The 20507-nt window shown below is 47.6% G+C and overlaps 4 protein-coding genes across 4 annotated transcripts; all 4 read right to left on the reverse strand.

Annotated features, from left to right (window-relative positions):
* Positions 1–6773: 6773 nt before the first annotated feature.
* LOC143505046 (uncharacterized) lies at positions 6774–8751 on the reverse strand. Its single transcript, XM_076996091.1, has 4 exons — positions 8734–8751; positions 8069–8566; positions 7647–7729; positions 6774–7535 (listed from the first exon to the last, which is right to left on the reverse strand). Exons 1-4 carry the CDS (start codon positions 8740–8742, stop codon positions 7391–7393), a joined length of 735 nt encoding a protein of 244 aa, XP_076852206.1. The 5' UTR covers positions 8743–8751; the 3' UTR covers positions 6774–7390.
* Positions 8752–11147: 2396 nt separating this feature from the next.
* On the reverse strand, positions 11148–12947 carry LOC143505049 (uncharacterized). The gene is made up of 3 exons (XM_076996092.1): positions 12846–12947; positions 11532–12277; positions 11148–11373 (listed from the first exon to the last, which is right to left on the reverse strand). The coding sequence occupies exons 1-3, from the start codon at positions 12945–12947 to the stop codon at positions 11148–11150; spliced, it is 1074 nt and encodes a 357-aa protein (XP_076852207.1).
* A 1956-nt stretch (positions 12948–14903) lies between these two features.
* On the reverse strand, positions 14904–17568 carry LOC143505050 (uncharacterized). Its single transcript, XM_076996093.1, has 7 exons — positions 17129–17568; positions 16833–16941; positions 16590–16730; positions 16399–16499; positions 16189–16264; positions 15288–16021; positions 14904–15129 (listed from the first exon to the last, which is right to left on the reverse strand). Exons 2-7 carry the CDS (start codon positions 16929–16931, stop codon positions 14904–14906), a joined length of 1377 nt encoding a protein of 458 aa, XP_076852208.1. The 5' UTR covers positions 16932–16941; positions 17129–17568.
* A 1082-nt stretch (positions 17569–18650) lies between these two features.
* On the reverse strand, positions 18651–20450 carry LOC143505051 (uncharacterized). Its single transcript, XM_076996095.1, has 5 exons — positions 20349–20450; positions 20158–20258; positions 19948–20023; positions 19035–19780; positions 18651–18876 (listed from the first exon to the last, which is right to left on the reverse strand). Exons 1-5 carry the CDS (start codon positions 20448–20450, stop codon positions 18651–18653), a joined length of 1251 nt encoding a protein of 416 aa, XP_076852210.1.
* Between the last annotated feature and the right edge of the window lie 57 nt (positions 20451–20507).

Here is a 20507-nt window from a genome sequence, read left to right on the forward strand (position 1 = left end):
CAAGAACCTTCTCTTTCAGGCCAACTGCAACACAGCAGCAGTACATGAACAATTCATCCACAAGTGCCAGTCTTTGGTTTGGACTTGGTTTCTCAATTTCCATCACACCCTCGTTCAATACTGTTCATTTGTTAAAAAACATCTGCAATACATTAGCGTATACCCGATTATTGGTTATGATTTTTTAAATTCCTGTTTGATTTTTGGGTCTGGGGTAAAAAGTAAAAAAAAATACATAAACATTTTAGGTTTATATACTATATGTATTTTATACACACACTATGTTTTATACACGCACTCCTTTATAATCGTGTGTCCTGTAATCAATAGATTAACATAAATACTGCGTCCTGCTTTAAAAATGTGATTTGCATATCTGTCACGTGCTGCATGCCGGCGTGATGTTTGTTGGACACGCCCCCACGCGATGCGATGCTGGCGACTCGGCGACGGAGAGCGATTTTTATCGCTTTCGGTGTGAACGCACAGTTAAATGCGAGGTCAGTGATAAGAGCAATGAATAGCCAACCATATGACCATAAAATAGCTTTATTGTAATGTGCTGTTATGGTACCAGACTAGGAGGGTTTGGGTTAGCTAACGTTTATATTAAAACTTGTCAGAAAGCTCTCTGAAACATAAAGTTACATTACTCTCTGGCCACGTCCAAAACTGCTACTACACTGAATGTGTAAAAAATAAAATATAATGAATAAAACAAATAAACGAATAAATAAAAGGACACCATGGTTTGAAGTGTTTTCAGTAGTGCAGTATGTAATGTTCCAGAGTGTGCTGTTTGGGACACGGACTGTCCAACATTAACGTTAGTCTTGTCTAGTCAGGAAACCTTAACATACATTTTTTGTCATTTCATTTCAGCATGCCACCAAAGAAACAAATAAAACCACAGGACACAACACTCCTGAGTTTTTTTTTTAAAGAGCGGAAATAGTTTAAGTAAATAATAATAATCAAACCTGTTATATTATTTTAAATATTATGTATCACCTTATTAGGAGAGTACTGGTACAAAGATACAGTAACAGTGCAGAAGCTGCAGAGATCATTCATGCTTTGCCTTCAGAGGTACATGGATTATTTGGGCAAGTGGAAGCTCTGGTTGCTTTTAGTAGTCCATGTTTCATCCTCTGAGGCAGAGAGAAGTTTTTTGGTTATATCTGAATATAATCCATACATTGCATGCATAATTTATTTAAAGTTTGTGGACAACAGTCATGTTGTATTTTGTTTATTTGCAATTTACCGTAATTCCACAAATGTTCTATGTCACTATACATACAGTGATTAACTACCTTGCCTACAGTGGAATCAGTTTATATTAATATTTTAGAGGATAGGATGGGCTTTGATTTGATAGCAAATGTATGTCTGTCTGCGGGTTAGGAGGCGCCGAGGCCGCTGGAGCATCTGGGGAGGAACATGGACATGCCCTTGCGCCGCCCCTCAGTCCCCTCTTCCTCCCCACATTGCCAATGGGGTCGGTCTGATGAGACATGAGGGCCCGACGCATAGGCTCATAGCACCCCCCCAAAAAAAGTCTTAGGAAAATCCACCATACTGGTGGAGAAGACCACTCCAGGAAGAGGTGTAGTAGCACCTACAGTCTCAGACATGCTGTAGGGCTGGGGGGGCAACACCGGAGAACCTAGCCTGTAAGAGTTTGAAAAACCCCTCCACAGTCCAGGCTTCCTCCGTCCGGTGCGCAAGGATGATGTTTGCCCACTGAAGCGCCTTTCCCTGTAGTCTTGCCCTCATAAAGAGCACCAGAGCCTTTTCCGGTGGCATAGGGCATGTCAGGAACTGAAAATACAGGCTACATTGTAGAACAAAGGCATCAGCATTACGCTCCTCTCCATCGTACATGTCTGGGGAGTCAGTTAAAGAGGGCATTGCAACAGGTTTACCTGCAGTGTCCAAAATGAAACATGACTGCAAATAGTCCAGCTGTACCTGAAAGTCCTCATCATCTTTGGGAGGAGGCAAGCAAGCAACATGCCTCACTCCACTGTCCGCTGCGTTCATTGTAGGTCGGTTATTCGGTAACAACTAGGAGAGAGGGCTGAACGCAAGTGCGGACTGAACAATGAATTTAATGACAAAACTGATACATATACACAAAGCACACAAAACATACCCCAAGAATAATCAAACACCTAACTTATGAACCAAACAACACTAACAGGAATAGCTGGGTGGACAAGGCTAAATAAAAGCAAAGACATCAACAAGCAATACCCCTAGAGAAACCAAAGTCACACAAAATACAAGGAGTACATACAGACTAGTATTACAGACACAAAAGACCAAGATACCAAATCGCATACAAACAAGAGATTAAACACAAGACTTAAATACACTAACCGACCAAGGGACTCAACAAGACACAGCAGAAAGCAATAACGAGGGGGCAGGGGAGTGAAGACAGACACAACTAAGAAATTTCAAAATAAAAGACAAACAGAAGACATGACCGACAGGAGGGAGGCAGGACTGACACTGACCCATTTTCATGCCTGTTTAAAGACTGGTTTAGGCCAGTGGTTAGCAACAACCGAGAGGCCACTTCAGTCGCCGCTTTAAGTCATGCTGGTATTAAAAAATATTTTGTAGGTATTAAAAAGGTATTAAATTCAACTTAAGAATCTCTGTATATACCCTGATGTATTAAATCTGTATTTATATTACCAGCCTGTTACCTTAATTAATGAAATATGCAAACATTGTGTAGAAAAGGAACATTTAATAAACATTAATCATCAAATGAAATGTATTTATATAGTGGTTTTTACACAAAGCACCCTTATAGAAGTCCAGAATCATCAACAACAAAAAAAAAAACCCTGGTGAGCAAGCCAAAGGCAACAGTGGTCAAGGAAAATCTCCTTCAAAAACTATAGGAAGAAACCTTGGGAGGAACCAAGACTCACAAGAGGAAACATCATCCTGGTGCCATTAATACAGGTAATGAGTGGAGGACAGAGAAGCCTCTTAAAGAAGTTGTTACAGGTCTGTAACAAAAAAAAAAACATAATATAAACAAAAAACCTTCATTCCATCATTAAACATGAATAGAACTATAAATAATTTTGTATCTTTGTTTCTTCCAGTGTTACAAGAATAATTTAGACAGGTACATCACTGTTTAAATCTAAGGGACCTTGGTAGTTGGTCATTACAACAACCGGTAGTCCACAGCAGATTCACTGAGCCTGAAAGGGTAAGAGGAATGGTTGTGTGCCAGATGTGGTATTCTTTGACTCTTCTGATAGCTCTCTCCACCAGGATTCAGAGACGAGCTATGGCTTGTGTTTTCTCCGTGTCCTCCTTGCTGAAGCAGGTGGATTTCTTGAAGGGGGGGATGATGAGTGTTGCACCAACATCAGACAGCATCTGGTCAATGACAAAGCCCTTGTCTGCCATGCATGCATCTCCTGGTTCCAGTAGGCTGAGAATTCCAGACTGTCTTGTTATTTCCAGTCTTGTTGTGCCAGTCTTTGACTTGGACTTGGTTTCTCAATTTCCATCACACCCTCGTTCCTCTGTGCTTTACTCCAGTACACCAACCTGGATGCTGAGGGAGCAACCGACTCCCAAAAGATCAAAAATACCTTCTCTGATGGAAAACGGGTGTAGAATCTGAACTTCTCATCAGTTGCACAAAATCTGTTGATTTGCAGGCCCCTGAGCTGAGATTCTAATTCTCTGACCTTGACCTCCAATTCTCTGATTTTTTCAGCAGCAGCATCCAGGGCACCTGAAAAATGCCGACAAAAGCATCAGGGTAAAATGTCGTCTTTACAATACAGACATTTATATGGAAGCCCATTCCCACCACCTAAAGTAAAAAAAAAAAAAAAAACAGCACATATTTTTTTTTCTCATTATTAAGTAAATTGCTATCTCATTATTTCGAGATACTAAGTCATTATTTTGAGATACTATAGTATATAATGACTTAGAATCTCAAAATAATGAGATAGCAATTTTTTTTTTATTTTACGTGGCGGAAATGGGCTTCCATACATTCCATTTATCTTCTTTATCAGAGCACTGTGTTTTAGAGCAGTATCGCGTAGCTCTTGTCGTGATAAAACGTTTAAAACGTTAAGTCAGTGCTTAATTTGTAAATCAAACGATGCCAGAACGCAAACAGCGGCATGAGACAAGGGGTCACTGATGCCAACAATGTCACCGGCACGCACACAAAACACAACGCTTAGGCACACAAATGTCAAAATAGCAAGCCAATTCGTATATATAAATGACTTTTAAATGATTTACGTGTGTTTTATAAGTGTTTTAAGTGCAGAAGTGCATTTAAGTGCATTTTCAAGTACTTTAGCCTAAATTCCAGCAATTTACAAATCTGAAACACAAAGCAACATTAAAATTTGTCAGGTAAATATTCCTTCCCCTGTTTTTGAGGGGTGTTTCTTTATACTACTAACTAGCACACTAAATAATGTGACGCGGCAAGTATAAACGCCTCCTCCTCCTCCGGAGGTTCGCGCGATGTGTGCGGAGTCGCGCGCTACGGTCACTCGCTAAAGTATAACTAGCTTTATAGGGGAGACGCCTAAAGGCATCGCTAAAAAGGAGGGCTCTTATGTGATTTAGGAAGCCTGAATGTGGCTCTTGTGTTTAAAAAATGTATTTTATAGAATTATTTGTTCAATTAATTGGTTTAACACAGACAGATTTCTTCATAACTTATAATTAGTAGGCTTGAAAGTTACCGGATCGAGGCAGACAGTTCCCGGAACGCACCCTTCAAAATGAAAGAGTTCCCGGATCCTGTTCCGGCAGGATCCGGCTCAAATTAAGCCCTGGTTTTAGTGTACTAATGTGCTAATATACTAATGTACTGAATGTGGTTATCTTGTTTTATCTGTGGCTAATTCCTTGCTGTCAGTTGCACCCAGTGGTGAAAATAAAAATTACATGTAATCAGTTGAACTCCCATTTCAGCTAAAGGTATGCTTACGGGAGTAATCACCACACCTTACAAATCTGTTTAGATGATTTTGTTCTTTCAAATTATAACCAAACATCACAAGCTTTTTGCTAATATCAAAACCTTTTTACTCTCCTTGTTTCCAACCACAATTCCCAGCAGGGCCGGAGTGGGCCACTTTTTCAGCCCGGGAGTTTCATGCCCAAATCCGGCCCAAAATTATTTTTCCCTCCTAATCGGCCCAAACTAGAGATTGACATGAGCCGGCCCATCGGGAATCCTCCCGAATCTCCCGATTAGCCACTCCGGCACTGATTCCCAGCAGCTATAGTTGTGTGAAGTTGATCAGCACATTTCTGGCTTCTCAGGATGTACCACAGCACTAATCAATTTTTGTGGAAGGCATATGACCTCTTTCAGGTACCAGACACTAGGTGGATGAGAGCCCATTTTGAAGATATCCCATTTTGTTTTAAAACAGGTGAAAATACCATATCTTGGCTGTCTAAATGGGCATAATGGCAGGTTGTACAATTTTACTGTTGGCATTTACCATGTCAATGGATGTGTTTATTTTGGCTTTTAAGGGGGTTGTTGGTGGAAAGAAGTTGCAGGATGGCACTCAAATCCCTTCTTTCAGAGAATACATGTATGATATGACACCACTCACAACTCATCTTCAATATACTCATTGGTTGCTTGACTGATAATTTAAAGCTAGGTGTCATGCACAAAACCAAATTACACAGTGGACAGGGAGTCAGGTGATGGGAAAAAAACAGTTTATTTTTTTACACCAACAGGGTATGCAATAACAAAGTCGTTGAGAACAACATAAAACCTTAATTTTGGAGTGTTGGATGTGAATCCTCCATTCGTGTCCCTTTCTCTTACCTTCAAGCTCCTCCCTCTCTTACACCTGGTAGCTGAACTGTCATGATGTAATTGTCCTTCATTCATCAGCTTTGACCCAAGTATGATGCTAGTAGGAAGCAGTTGAAGCAGGCTTTGACCCAACTATGACCTATGACCTCTCAAAGACTGTGGGTTGATGCTGAGGCCTCAGGCCCATTTAATGCTTTACATGGTTCCTTACAGTACACAATAAGGTGATGGAGGGATTCTGCATCTCAGATGCAAAAACCTAACTGTATCAGTCCCCTGATAGAAGTTTGTCATGACACTTGTCAGAAGAAATCTGACAACATGGATGAAGAACAGGATGATGTTCTTGATGACGGTTTCAGTGAAAGTGAACAAGCTCACTCTGGTCAGGATCAAAAGGATATTTACACAGATTCAGCCTATTTGATATGAGTGCTTTAATTCACCTAAATGCAGTATGAACCTAAAATGGATTTATGAGGAAATGGTACAGTGAAATATGCAAAAACTTACTGTTATGATAGTTAAGGGTTCATACTCTCATGCAGCAGTGGAATTCTTTTGGCATTATGGGAGACTTCTGAGAAACTGATAACCAATTTCTGAGAAATGTATCTCCAAGCCCTAACAAAATTAAGACTTCAGTGTGGATTTTTGAAAAATGGTACAGCAGAATCTGTCTACATTTGCCCTGGGGGATAAACAAAGGCTACCAATTCTTGGGTGGTAGTAGAATTTTTTTGGCATTATGGGAAAATTCAGACAAATAGGAAACCACAGTCTCAGAATTAAACAAGCATTTAAGCAGAGATGCTAGGTGAGGGAGTGCAGTTATGACTGACACAGTCCCCAAACGACCGGGGCCCATTTGGTTTTTTCAAGCGGCCAAAATCCCTAGAACTGGAAACTGCTAATATTTAAGATGAGTTTTCTCCTAAGCACATCCCACATTAACCCCATACTTCTGTTTTCCATTCTAGAATTATCCATTACAAATTATTTTGTTCATAACTTTATTGTGTCATTTAAATCAGCAGGACTGGTTGTGTAAAGATCATGGACATGTAAAGGTATAGAATCTAGTAAATTATCAAGAAAATCTCATTTACAGTTTTTAATGGTCAGGTTGAATTTCAGTGTTCCTTTACATTTTGTGTGCACTGAGAAACCAAGTTATTGCTTAGGTAACATGCTATTATACTTTATTTGTTATATGAGCATATGGAAGCATTTCTTTTGTCTTGTCTTTAACACTTCCGCTCCTCACGCGCTCGTCTGCCTTCTCTAGAGCCTGGCGCACCAGACAGAGACGCTGCCGCATCTTCCCTGCAGTCATCGCCGTTGGGCTCAAAGGCGTCCGCGGTTGCCACGGGCCTCTCTAAAGCCACGTGCCCGTCGCCCCCCTGTGAGCAGAGGTCGTGGTTGGCCTCTGGGGGCGCCGTGGTGCCTTTCGTCACATGGGTGTCGTAGCAGTAGATGGGCTCCTCAGCCGAGGCCGTCTGGGTGCGAGGCGTGGTGTCGGTTGGCTTAGCTGGCGTCTCGGGGGCTGAATGGGGCCTGTGCGGAGGCGGGGACAGCGGGGACATGTTGAGTGAGAGGCTCGGACATCGCTTTTGTCCGTCCAGAGGAAGGCGAAGGAGGGAGCGTGGCATCAGAGCACGATGGCTTGGAGCTGAACAGAGAAGAAAAAGGCAGCAGTGTTACTCACTTCATCTACCTGCAGTGTTTCCTTTCTATTCGCTGAATGAGTGAATCTGAAAGATGACCAGAGCGGCTTGTGTACCTGTATGCGTTCTTTCTGAGCTGGGAGTCCAACCCGCTGGTGGGGCTCACCAGGGAAGATAAAGATGCTCCAATTTCTGTAGCCTGAACAACGCAAGCAACAAAAAGCTGTTAACGGCCATTTGATGGCTTCAGTTTACCGATTATATTACTTAATGGGTTCACAATTCCTCTGTCTAATTCCTCTTGTCTAATAGTATTATCTGAATACTGAAGCTGATGGAACTACACAGCTATAGCATTTCAGGAGTAGAACCAGGAAACCATGTGCTGTTTGCAAATATTCAAATGAAAGCATTTTTGGTCTTTAAATGTTAAAGTAATATAAAACATACATATGCAGAATTTAAAAAATACTGTGATAAAAAAGGTACCCCACCGAAAACACCATCGCTTAATCAGCTTTGACTGATCAATTTATACCTTATCACATGGTTTGAAGCCATTGACTTTATGGTGGCCATTTTGGGCACTGTGAACAAGTCCCGATCCGTTTTCTCGTGGGAGAATTCCGGGGAAGCAACTGGAACCGTTGGTCTTGGGCGTGAGGGAGCTTGAGCTGTGGAAGAGGGGACCATCCATCCCACCTTTCCCGTCGGATGCCTTGGCACCAGGGTAAGACTTCCCTGTGCCATTATCCAAGGCTCCGCCTTCCTGGTCGGACTCGTCGGATGACTCTTGGCCATACGGAACCAGGAAAGCTGCTCTATTGTGAGCGGCGGCGCCACCGTTCACCTGCACAGGCCAACTGAGGTCTGAGGTAGACTGTGGTGCGCTGGAGGAAGAGGACGAGGGCAGCGGGCGCAGGTGGGATGCGGCAGCCGAAGAACTGCAGGGGCTGGGCCGGCTCTTCGGGACGCTGCTGCTGTTGCTGCCGCCAGGCTTTGAGCCACCTTGGTCCTCCTTCATGGGAGAGTTATTCTGCAAAGTGAACAGCGGTCAGTTATGGGAAATCTGAATATAAGGAACAGAAAGTAAGAGTTTAACAGTGTAAACAAACAAAACACAGCCCTCTCAATTATACTAGTGAACAATAACAACCAGTTCCCAGTCAGATTTCCTGGCATGGTGCAGTGGTGTGGTGATACCTTTGCCATGTGAGGAGGAAGCTGTGAACCGATGACGGAGGTGGAGGTGAACTGAGGCCCGTTCACCTTGGCCGTGCTGACCGGGCGAGGGGAGCAATGACCGGGACCATGGGTCACAGAGTTACATAAGATCTGTTGACCTAAAAATGATGCATTGGGGGGGGGATAAAAGTGTATAAAATGCCTTTCATACCACTGCTCATTACTAGTTTGTAATGGATAATTGAAACTTGGAAAGAAAGTTGACCCTTATGCACCTGAGTGACGTTAAGTTGGTATTAGTCCTCAGTAGTACAGTTGTGGTCAAAAGTTTACATACACTTGTAAAAAACATAATGTTATGGCTGTCTTGAGTTTTCAATAAGTTCTACAACTCTTATTTTTCTGTGATAGAGTGATCGGAACACATACATGTTTGTCACAAAAAACAGTCATAAAATTTGGTTCTTTCATAAATTTATTATGGGTCTGCTGAAAATGTCACCAAATCTGCTGGGTCAAAAATATACATACAGCAACAAAATTTGTCAATTTTGGTGATGTAGCGAGTTGTGTCAATCAAATTAGCTTCATGTCATGGCCTCTTCACTTCTTGTAAGTGATTCTGATTGACTACAGCTGTTGACTTCTCATGAGCCCATTTAAATAGGGCTCATTTGACCCAGTGATTAGACTCAGCTACAAAAGCTACAATGGGAAAGTCAAAGGAACTCAGTGTGGATCTGAAAAAGCGAATTATTGACTTGAACAAGTCAGGGAAGTCACTTGGAGCCATTTCAAAGCAGCTACAGGTCCCAAGAGCAACTGTGCAGACAATTATACGCAAGTACAAAGTGCATGGAACAGTTGTGTCACTGCCACGATCAGGAAGAAAACGCAAGCTATCACATGCTGCCGAGAGGAGATTGGTCAGGATGGTCAAGAGTCAACCAAGAATCACCAAGAAGCAGGTCTGCAAGGATTTGGAAGCTGATGGAACACAGGTGTCAGTCTCCACAGTCAAGCGTGTTTTACATCGCCATGGACTGAGAGGCTGCCGTGCAAGAAAGAAGCCCTTGCTCCAGAAAAGGCACCTTAAGACTCGGCTGAAGTTTGCTGCTGATCACATGGACAAAGATAAAACCTTCTGGAGGAAAGTTCTCTGGTCAGACGAAACAAAAATTGAGCTGTTTGGCCACAACACCCAGCAATATGTTTGGAGGAGAAAAGGTGAGGCCTTTAATCCCAGGAACACCATGCCTACTGTCAAGCATGGTGGTGGTAGTATTATGCTCTGGGGATGTTTTGCTGCCAGTGGAACTGGTTCTTTGCAGAAAGTAAATGGGATAATGAAGAAGGAGGATTACCTCCAAATTCTGCAGGAAAACTTAAAACCATCAGCCCGAAGGTTGGGTCTTGGGCGCAGTTGGGTGTTCCAACAAGACAATGACCCAAAACACACATCAAAAGTGGTAAAGGAATGGCTAAACCAGGCTAGAATTAAGGTTTTAGAATGGCCTTCCCAAAGTCCTGACTTAAACCCCATTGAGAACATGTGGACAGTGCTAAAGAAACAGGTTCATGCAAGAAAACCATCACATTTAGCTGAACTGCACCAATTCTGTCAAGAAGAGTGGTCAAACATTCGACCTGAAGCTTGCCAGGAGCTTGTGGATGGCTACCAAAAGCGCCTAGTTGCCGTGAAAATGGCCAAGGGACATGTAACCAAATACTAATGTTGCTGTATGTATATTTTTGACCCAGCAGATTTGGTGACATTTTCAGCAGACCCATAATAAATTTATGAAAGAACCAAATTTTATGACTGTTTTTTGTGACAAACATGTATGTGTTCCGATCACTCTATCACAGAAAAATAAGAGTTGTAGAACTTATTGAAAACTCAAGACAGCCATAACATTATGTTTTTTACAAGTGTATGTAAACTTTTGACCACAACTGTAGGTGGCTTGGCGCTGGGTGAAGACCCGTCTGGGTCGCAGCTGAGGCGGCGCACACACTTCCGCTCCTCACACGCTCGTCTGCCTTCTCTAGAGCCTGGCGCACCAGACAGAGACGCCACCGCATCTTCCCTGCAGTCATCGCCGTTGGGCACAAAGGCGTCCGCGGTTGCCACGGGCCTCTCTAAAGCCACGTGCCCGTCGCCCCCCTGTGAGCAGAGGTCGTGGTTGGCCTCTGGGGGCGCCGTGGTGCCTTTCGTCACATGGGTGTCGTGGCAGTAGATGGGCTCCTCAGCCGAGGCCGTCTGGGTGCGAGGCGTGGTGTCGGTTGGCTTAGCTGGCGTCTCGGGGGCTGAATGGGGCCTGTGCGGAGGCGGGGACAGCAGGGGAGCGATATCCTGAGTAAGAGGCTCGGACATCGCTTTTGTCTGTCCAGAGGAAGGCGAAGGAGGGAGCGTGGCATCAGAGCACGATCTACTGAGTCTGGTAATAGTCCTCAGTAGTAGGTCGCTTGGCGCTGGGTGAAGACTCGTCTGGGTCGGAGCTGAGGCAGCGCTTACGTTTGTCTAAGCTGTGGCCAGAGCGACACTCCATTCGAGGCTCCTCCTCCAAGTTGTGCCTCCTCCTCTTCTTTTTCATCTTTTTGTGTCGGAAGGAGCTGCTGTCCCCATTCCTGTCTGATGGGTCCCTCTCAGAACTCCTGCAGATTGAAAATGATTTGCTTAAGGAAACTGTAGTACACTTTCTGGCTTATGGTTGCTAGATTTTCTACAACAGTAACAGTTCTGTTTGCTGACCCCTCCTGGTCACACACAGTATAGCAATGGCCGTTCTCATGCAACATAAATAGCTCCTTACCTCCGCTTGTCCTTCTTCTTCTTCTTGGATTTCTTATGTTTTTTGACAGGCCGCTCTTCACATGGATCCTCCCTGTCCGACAGGCTACGCTTTTGTGCCTGGGGCCGCGGGGCAGGGCTGGCGGGGCGTGGTGCTTTAGCCCGCTTGTGTCCCGAGTCTTTCTTCCCAACATAGTACTCAAATGAGCGAGGGAAGTCACCTTGACCATTCTCCACATCCCGGTCTCGTTCGTCCTTGCTGCTGTGATGGCGCCGGTGGTGGTAGTGGTCTCGGCGGTGGTGGGTGTGCCCGTCCCGGTGGCGATCTCCCTCTCGCTCTCCAGGGATCCTCTCTCGACTGGCCGAGCGATCCTTATCAGTATGGTGGTCTCTGTTGGAACGATGGCGATGGCGATGGCGGTGCCCGTAGCGCTCCCGACTCCGGTTTTCCCGCTCGCGATAATGTCCCTGCCTGGATCTGCCTCGCTCCTTCAGGGTGGAGGAAAGGTGTGGCTGCCCAGAGTCTTTATCACACTTCCGCTCCTCACGCGCTCGTCTGCCTTCACTAGAGCCTGGCGCACCAGACAGAGATGCTGCTCTATTGTGAGCGGCGGCGCCACCGTTCACCTGCACAGGCCGTCTGAGGTCAGAGGTCGGGGATGCGGCAGCCGAAGAACTGCAGGGGCTGGGCTGGCTCTTCGGGACGCTGCCGCTGTTGCTGCCGCCAGGCTTTGAGCCACCTTGGTCCTCCTTCACGGGAGAGTTATTCTGCAAAGTGAACAGCGGTCAGTTATGGGAAATCTGAATATCAGGAACAGAAAGTAAGAGTTTAACAGTGTAAACAAACAAAACACAGCCCTCTCAATTATACTAGTGAACAATAACAACCAGTTCCCAGTCAGATTTCCTGGCATGGTGCAGTGGTGCGGTGATACCTTTGCCATGTGAGGAGGAAGCTGTGGACCGATGAAGGAGGTGGAGGTGAACTGAGGCCCGTTCACCTTGGCCGTGCTGACCGGGCGAGGGGAGCAATGACCGGGACCACGGGTCACAGAGTTACAGTCAATAAAAGTGTATAAAATACCTTTCTAAATATTCCACTATTCAAAAATCTGGAGCTGGTTTAAACATTAGGTTGAACTTACCGGATGTAGAACAGTAAATACGCTTGTTGGTTCAGCACTGATTGTATGTCGCTTACAGTTACTGATGCGTCGTTCATCTTATACCACTGCCCATTACCAGACTGAAATAAAAACATTATTCCATCCATTAGCTAGAGCAGAAACTCAGTGCAAAAACGCAGAGATTGCTGAAACCGCGCAGCACATCAAACCTTCACATAGCAGTAGTAGTGTCCGGCGTGGCAGCTAATCCCGGAGTGGACCAGCACAGCGTACAGGCCGTAGAGCTGTGGCTCTCCGTGGGACTGCGACATGAACGGACGCATGTCCAGATACTCTGGATACCTCACGTCCTGCACAGGGGGACAGAGAACAGTTGTGCAACGGCATAGATCACGTGCAACGACTAAGGAAAGTGTACAACAGTGCGGCAGAATTAAGTACGGTGGTCAAACCTTTGCAATTTTGCTTCCGTTGAAGTCGAAGCGCTTTAAAACAATGGTGAGCACATTCGAGCTACGGTGGACGGTAAATCTTTTTCAGGCATGAACCATTTTCTTACATCTACAAACACAACCAAATTCACAATGAGGACAGAAAAGATAATAGGCAACACAGACCACAGTAAATTCACCACTAGTGGTCCCATGACAACAAATAGAGCTTGGTTTATCTCCAGAGATAAACTGGTGTGCCTCAGACTTATCCAAGATAGACTTGCCGTGTGTTAAGGGACAGAAGTAAAGAGCACCTTTATCCCAGTCATCATCGTTGGGCACAAAGGCGTCTGCGGTTGCCACGGGCCTCTCTCCGTTGGTCTTGGGCGTGAGGGAGCTTGAGCTGTGGAAGAGGGGACCATCCATCCCACCTTTCCCGTCGGATGCCTTGGCACCAGGGTAAGACTTCCCTGTGCCATTATCCAAGGCTCCGCCTTCCTGGTCGGACTCGTCGGATGACTCTTGGCCATACGGAACCAGGAAAGCTGCTCTATTGTGAGCGGTGGCGCCACCGTTCACCTGCACAGGCCAACTGAGGTCTGAGGTAGACTGTGGTGCGCTGGAGGAAGAGGACGAGGGCAGCGGGCGCAGGTGGGATGCGGCAGCCGAAGAACTGCAGGGGCTGGGCCGGCTCTTCGGGACGCTGCTGCTGTTGCTGCCGCCAGGCTTTGAGCCACCATGGTCCTCCTTCATGGGAGAGTTATTCTGCAAAGTGAACAGCGGTCAGTTATGGGAAATCTGAATATAAGGAACAGAAAGTAAGAGTTTAACAGTGTAAACTAACAAAACACAGCCCTCTCAATTATACTAGTGAACAATAACAACCAGTTCCCAGTCAGATTTCCTGGCATGGTGCAGTGGTGCGGTGATACCTTTGCCATGTGAGGAGGAAGCTGTGGACCGATGAAGGAGGTGGAGGTGAACTGAGGCCCGTTCACCTTGGCCGTGCTGACCGGGCGAGGGGAGCAATGACCGGGACCACGGGTCACAGAGTTACAGTCTCAGTTTAAGATCTGTTGACCTAAAAATGATGGATTGGGGGGGGGGGAATAAAAGTGTATAAAATGCCTTTCTAAATATTCTAAATATAATGGTTTAAACATTAGATTGAAATGACTGGATGTAGAACAGTAAGTACGCCTGTTGGTTCAGCACTGATCGTATGTCACTTAGAGATACTGATGCATCGTTCATCTCATACCACTGCTCATTACTAGTTTGTAATGGATAATTGAAACTTGGAAAGAAAGTTGACCCTTATGCACCTGAGTGACGTTAAGTTGGTAATAGTCCTCAGTAGTAGGTCGCTTGGCGCTGGGTGAAGACCCGTCTGGGTCGCAGCTGAGGCGGCGCACACACTTCCGCTCCTCACGCGCTCGTCTGCCTTCTCTAGAGCCTGGCGCACCAGACAGAGACGCCACCGCATCTTCCCTGCAGTCATCCTCGTTGGGCACAAAGGCGTCCGCGGTTGCCACGGGCCTCTCTAAAGCCACGTGCCCGTCGCCCCCCTGTGAGCAGAGGTCGTGGTTGGCCTCTGGGGGCGCCGTGGTGCCTTTCGTCACATGGGTGTCGTGGCAGTAGATGGGCTCCTCAGCCGAGGCCATCTGGGTGCGAGGCGTGGTGTCGGTTGGCTTAGCTGGCGTCTCGGGGGCTGAATGGGGCCTGTGAGGAGGCGGGGACAGCGGGGGAGCGACATCCTGAGTGAGAGGGTCGGACATCGCTTTTGTCTGTCCAGAGGAAGGCGAAGGAGGGAGCGTGGCATCAGAGCACGATCTACTGAGTCTGGTAATAGTCCTCAGTAGTAGGTCGCTTGGCGCTGGGTGAAGACTCGTCTGGGTCGGAGCTGAGGCGGCGCTTACGTTTGTCTAAGCTGTGGCCAGAGCGACACTCCATACGAGGCTCCTCCTCCAAGTTGTGCCTCCTCCTCTTCTTTTTCATCTTTTTGTGTCGGAAGGAGCTGCTGTCCCCATTCCTGTCTGATGGGTCCCTCTCAGAACTCCTGCAGATTGAAAATGATTTGCTTAAGGAAACTGTAGTACACTTTCTGGCTTATGGTTGCTAGATTTTCTACAACAGTAACAGTTCTGTTTGCTGACCCCTCCTGGTCACACACAGTATAGCAATGGCCGTTCTCATGCAACATAAATAGCTCCTTACCTCCGCTTGTCCTTGTTCTTCTTCTTGGATTTCTTATGTTTTTTGACAGGCCGCTCTTCACATGGATCCTCCCTGTCCGACAGGCTACGCTTTTGTGCCTGGGGCCGCGGGGCAGGGCTGGCGGGGCGTGGTGCTTTAGCCCGCTTGTGTCCCGAGTCTTTCTTCCCAACATAGTACTCAAATGAGCGAGGGAAGTCACCTTGACCATTCTCCACATCCCGGTCTCGTTCGTCCTTGCTGCTGTGATGGCGCCGGTGGTGGTAGTGGTCTCGGCGGTGGTGGGTGTGCCCGTCCCGGTGGCGATCTCCCTCTCGCTCTCCAGGGATCCTCTCTCGACTGGCCGAGCGATCCTTATCAGTATGGTGGTCTCTGTTGGGACGATGGCGATGGCGATGGCGGTGCCCGTAGCGCTCCCGACTCCGGGTTTCCCGCTCTCGATAATGTCCCTGCCTGGATCTGCCTCGCTCCTTCAGGGTGGAGGAAAGGTGTGGCTGCTCAGAGTCTTTATCACACTTCCGCTCCTCACGCGCTCGTCTGCCTTCACTAGAGCCTGGCGCACCAGACAGAGATGCTGCTCTATTGTGAGCGGCGGCGCCGCCGTTCACCTGCACAGGCCGTCTGAGGTCAGAGGTCGGGGATGCGGCAGCCGAAGAAATGCAGTGACTGGGCTGGCTCTTCGGGACACTGCTGCCAGGCTTTGAGCCACCTTGGTCCTCCTTCATGGGAGAGTTATTCTGCAAAGTGAACAGCGGTCAGTTATGGGAAATCTGAATATAAGGAACAGAAAGTAAGAGTTTAACAGTGTAAACAAACAAAACACAGCCCTCTCAATTATACTAGTGAACAATAACAACCAGTTCCAAGTCAGATTTCCTGGCATGGTGCAGTGGTGTAGTGATACCTTTGCCATGTGAGGAGAAAGCTGTGGACTGATGACGGAGGTGGAGGTGAACTGAGGCCCGTTCACCTTGGCCGTGCTGACCGGGCGAGGGGAGCAATGACCGGGACCACGGGTCACAGAGTTACAGTCAATAAAAGTGTATAAAATGCCTTTCTAAATATTCCACTATTCAAAAATCTGGAGCTGGTTTAAACATTAGGTTGAACTTACCGGATGTAGAACAGTAAATACGCTTGTTGGTTCAGCACTGATTGTATGTCGCTTACAGTTACTGATGCGTCGTTCATCTTATACCACTGCCCATTACCAGACTGAAATAAAAACATTATTCCATCCATTAGCTAGAGCAGAAACTCAGTGCAAAAACGCAGAGAATGCTGAAACCGCGCAGCACATCAAACCTTCACATAGCAGTAGTAGTGTCCGGCGTGGCAGCTAAACCTGGAGTGGACGAGCACAGCGTACAGGCCGTAGAGCTGTGGCTCTCCGTGGGACTGCGACATGAACGGACGCATGTCCAGATACTCTGGATACCTCACGTCCTGCACAGGGGGACAGAGAACAGTTGTGCAACGGCATAGATCACGTGAAACGACTAAGGAAAGTGTACAACAGTGCGGCAGAATTAAGTACGGTGGTCAAACCTTTGCAATTTTGCTTCCGTTGAAGTCGAAGCGCTTTAAAGCAATGGTGAGCACATTCGAGCTACGGCGGACGGTAAATCTTTTTGAGGCATGAACCATTTTCTTACATCTACAAACACAACCAAATTCACAATGAGGACAGAAAAGATAATAGGCAACACAGACCACAGTAAATTCACCACTAGTGGTCCCATGACAACAAATAGAGCTTGGTTTATCTCCAGAGATAAACCGGTGTGCCTCAGACTTATCCAAGATAGTCTTGCCGTGTGTTAAGGGACAGAAGTAAAGAGCACCTTTATCCCAGTCATCGTCGTTGGGCACAAAGGCGTCCGCGGTTGCCACGGGCCTCTCTCCGTTGGTCTTGGGCGTGAGGCAGCTTGAGCTGTGGAAGAGGGGACCATCCATCCCACCTTTCCCGTCGGATGCCTTGGCACCAGGGTAAGACTTCCCTGTGCCATTATCCAAGGCTCCGCCTTCCTGGTCGGACTCGTCGGATGACTCTTGGCCATACGGAACCAGGAAAGCTGCTCTATTGTGAGCGGCGGCGCCACCGTTCACCTGCACAGGCCAACTGAGGTCTGAGGTAGACTGTGGTGCGCTGGAGGAAGAGGACGAGGGCAGCGGGCGCAGGTGGGATGCGGCAGCCGAAGAACTGCAGGTGCTGGGCCGGCTCTTCGGGACGCTGCCGCTGTTGCTGCTGCCAGGCTTTGAGCCACCTTGGTCCTCCTTCATGGGAGAGTTATTCTGCAAAGTGAACAGCGGTCAGTTATGGGAAATCTGAATATCAGGAACAGAAAGTAAGAGTTTAACAGTGTAAACACACAAAACACAGCCCTCTCAATTATACTAGTGAACAATAACAACCAGTTCCCAGTCAGATTTCCTGGCATGGTGCAGTGGTGCGGTGATACCTTTGCCATGTGAGGAGGAAGCTGTGGACTGATGAAGGAGGTGGAGGTGAACTGAGGCCCGTTCACCTTGGCCGTGCTGACCGGGCGAGGGGAGCAATGACCGGGACCACGGGTCACAGAGTTACAGTCTCAGTTTAAGATCTGTTGACCTAAAAATGATGGATTGGGGGGGGGGGGGGGATAAAAGTGTATAAAATGCCTTTCTAAATATTCTAAATATAATGGTTTAAACATTAGATTGAAATGACTGGATGTAGAACAGTAAGTACGCCTGTTGGTTCAGCACTGATCGTATGTCACTTACAGATACTAATGCATCGTTCATCTCATACCACTGCTCATTACTAGTTTGTAATGGATAATTGAAACTTGGAAAGAAAGTTGACCCTTATGCACCTGAGTGACGTTAACTTGGTATTAGTCCTCAGTAGTAGGTCGCTTGGCGCTGGGTGAAGACCCGTCTGGGTCGCAGCTGAGGCGGCGCACACACTTCCGCTCCTCACGCGCTCGTCTGCCTTCTCTAGAGCCTGGCGCACCAGACAGAGACGCCGCCGCATCTTCCCTGCAGTCATCGCCGTTGGGCACAAAGGCGTCCGCGGTTGCCACGGGCCTCTCTAAAGCCACGTGCCCGTCGCCCCCCTGTGAGCAGAGGTCGTGGTTGGCCTCTGGGGGCGCCGTGGTGCCTTTCGTCACATGGGTGTCGTGGCAGTAGATGGGCTCCTCAGCCGAGGCCGTCTGGGTGCGAGGCGTGGTGTCGGTTGGCTTAGCTGGCGTCTCGGGGGCTGAATGGGGCCTGTGAGGAGGCGGGGACAGCAGGGGAGCGACATCCTGAGTAAGAGGCTCGGACATCGCTTTTGTCTGTCCAGAGGAAGGCGAAGGAGGGAGCGTGGCATCAGAGCACGATCTACTGAGTCTGGTAATAGTCCTCAGTAGTAGGTCGCTTGGCGCTGGGTGAAGACTCGTCTGGGTCGGAGCTGAGGCGGCGCTTACGTTTGTCTAAGCTGTGGCCAGAGCGACACTCCATACGAGGCTCCTCCTCCAAGTTGTGCCTCCTCCTCTTCTTTTTCATCTTTTTGTGTCGGAAGGAGCTGCTGTCCCCATTCCTGTCTGATGGGTCCCTCTCAGAACTCCTGCAGATTGAAAATGATTTGCTTAAGGAAACTGTAGTACACTTTCTGGCTTATGGTTGCTAGATTTTCTACAACAGTAACAGTTCTGTTTGCTGACCCCTCCTGGTCACACACAGTATAGCAATGGCCGTTCTCATGCAACATAAATAGCTCCTTACCTCCGCTTGTCCTTGTTCTTCTTCTTGGATTTCTTATGTTTTTTGACAGGCCGCTCTTCACATGGATCCTCCCTGTCCGACAGGCTACGCTTTTGTGCCTGGGGCCGCGGGGCAGGGCTGGCGGTGCGTGGTGCTTTAGCCCGCTTGTGTCCCGAGTCTTTCTTCCCAACATAGTACTCAAATGAGCGAGGGAAGTCACCTTGACCATTCTCCACATCCCGGTCTCGTTCGTCCTTGCTGCTGTGATGGCGCCGGTGGTGGTAGTGGTCTCGGCGGTGGTGGGTGTGCCCGTCCCGGTGGCGATCTCCCTCTCGCTCTCCAGGGATCCTCTCTCGACTGGCCGAGCGATCCTTATCAGTATGGTGGTCTCTGTTGGGACGATGGCGATGGCGATGGCGGTGCCCGTAGCGCTCCCGACTCCGGTTTTCCCGCTCGCGATAATGTCCCTGCCTGGATCTGCCTCGCTCCTTCAGTGTGGAGGAAAGGTGTGGCTGCTCAGAATCTTTATCACACTTCCGCTCCTCACGCGCTCGTCTGCCTTCACTAGAGCCTGGCGCACCAGACAGAGATGCTGCTCTATTGTGAGCGGTGGTGCCACCGTTCACCTGCACAGGCCGTCTGAGGTCTGAGGTCGGGGATGCGGCAGCCGAAGAACTGCAGGGGCTGGGCTGGCTCTTCGGGACGCTGCTGCTGTTGCTCCCGCCAGGCTTTGAGCCACCTTGGTCCTCCTTCATGGGAGAGTTATTCTGCAAAGTGAACAGCGGTCAGTTATGGGAAATCTGAATATCAGGAACAGAAAGTAAGAGTTTAACAGTGTAAACAAACAAAACACAGCCCTCTCAATTATACTAGTGAACAATAACAACCAGTTCCCAGTCAGATTTCCTGGCATGGTGCAGTGGTGCGGTGATACCTTTGCCATGTGAGGAGAAAGCTGTGGACTGATGACGGAGGTGGAGGTGAACTGAGGCCCGTTCACCTTGGCCGTGCTGACCGGGCGAGGGGAGCAATGACCGGGACCACGGGTCACAGAGTTACAGTCAATAAAAGTGTATAAAATGCCTTTCTAAATATTCCACTATTCAAAAATCTGGAGTTGGTTTAAACATTAAGTTGAACTTACCGGATGTAGAACAGTAAATATGCTTGTTTATTCAGCACTGATTGTATGTCGCTTACAGTTACTGATGCGTCGTTCATCTTATACCACTGCTCATTACCAGACTGAAATAAAAACATTATTCCATCCATTAGCTAGAGCAGAAACTCAGTGCAAAAACGCAGAGAATGCTGAAACCGCGCAGCACATCAAACCTTCACATAGCAGTAGTAGTGTCCGGCGTGGCAGCTAATCCCGGAGTGGACCAGCACAGCGTACAGGCCGTAGAGCTGTGGCTCTCCGTGGGACTGCGACATGAACGGACGCATGTCCAGATACTCTGGATACCTCACGTCCTGCACAGGGGGACAGAG

The sequence above is a fragment of the Brachyhypopomus gauderio genome, unplaced genomic scaffold (genome assembly GCF_052324685.1).
Source record: "Brachyhypopomus gauderio isolate BG-103 unplaced genomic scaffold, BGAUD_0.2 sc361, whole genome shotgun sequence".
Taxonomy (NCBI): domain Eukaryota; kingdom Metazoa; phylum Chordata; class Actinopteri; order Gymnotiformes; family Hypopomidae; genus Brachyhypopomus; species Brachyhypopomus gauderio.

Coding starts and splice junctions, on each gene's coding strand:
- LOC143505046 (XM_076996091.1), bottom strand. Junction 7,730..8,068: donor GCTTCAAACCATGTGATAAG/GTATAAATTGAT, acceptor TGCGTTGTTCAG/GCTACAGAAATTGGAGCATC. Junction 7,536..7,646: donor CTCAGAAAGAACGCATACAG/GTACACAAGCCG, acceptor TTCTCTGTTCAG/CTCCAAGCCATCGTGCTCTG.
- LOC143505049 (XM_076996092.1), bottom strand. CDS start 12,947: ATGTCGCAGTCCCACGGAGAGCCACAGCTCTACGGCCTGTACGCTGTG. Junction 12,278..12,845: donor ACTACTACTGCTATGTGAAG/GTTTGATGTGCT, acceptor TTCACTTTGCAG/AATAACTCTCCCGTGAAGGA. Junction 11,374..11,531: donor AAGAAGAAGGACAAGCGGAG/GTAAGGAGCTAT, acceptor TTCAATCTGCAG/GAGTTCTGAGAGGGACCCAT.
- LOC143505050 (XM_076996093.1), bottom strand. CDS start 16,931: ATGGTTCATGCCTCAAAAAGATTTACCGTCCGCCGTAGCTCGAATGTG. Junction 16,731..16,832: donor ACGGAAGCAAAATTGCAAAG/GTTTGACCACCG, acceptor CCCCCTGTGCAG/GACGTGAGGTATCCAGAGTA. Junction 16,265..16,398: donor TATTTACTGTTCTACATCCG/GTAAGTTCAACC, acceptor TCGCCCGGTCAG/CACGGCCAAGGTGAACGGGC.
- LOC143505051 (XM_076996095.1), bottom strand. CDS start 20,450: ATGTCGCAGTCCCACGGAGAGCCACAGCTCTACGGCCTGTACGCTGTG. Junction 20,259..20,348: donor ACTACTACTGCTATGTGAAG/GTTTGATGTGCT, acceptor TTTTTATTTCAG/TCTGGTAATGAGCAGTGGTA. Junction 20,024..20,157: donor TATTTACTGTTCTACATCCG/GTAAGTTCAACT, acceptor TCGCCCGGTCAG/CACGGCCAAGGTGAACGGGC.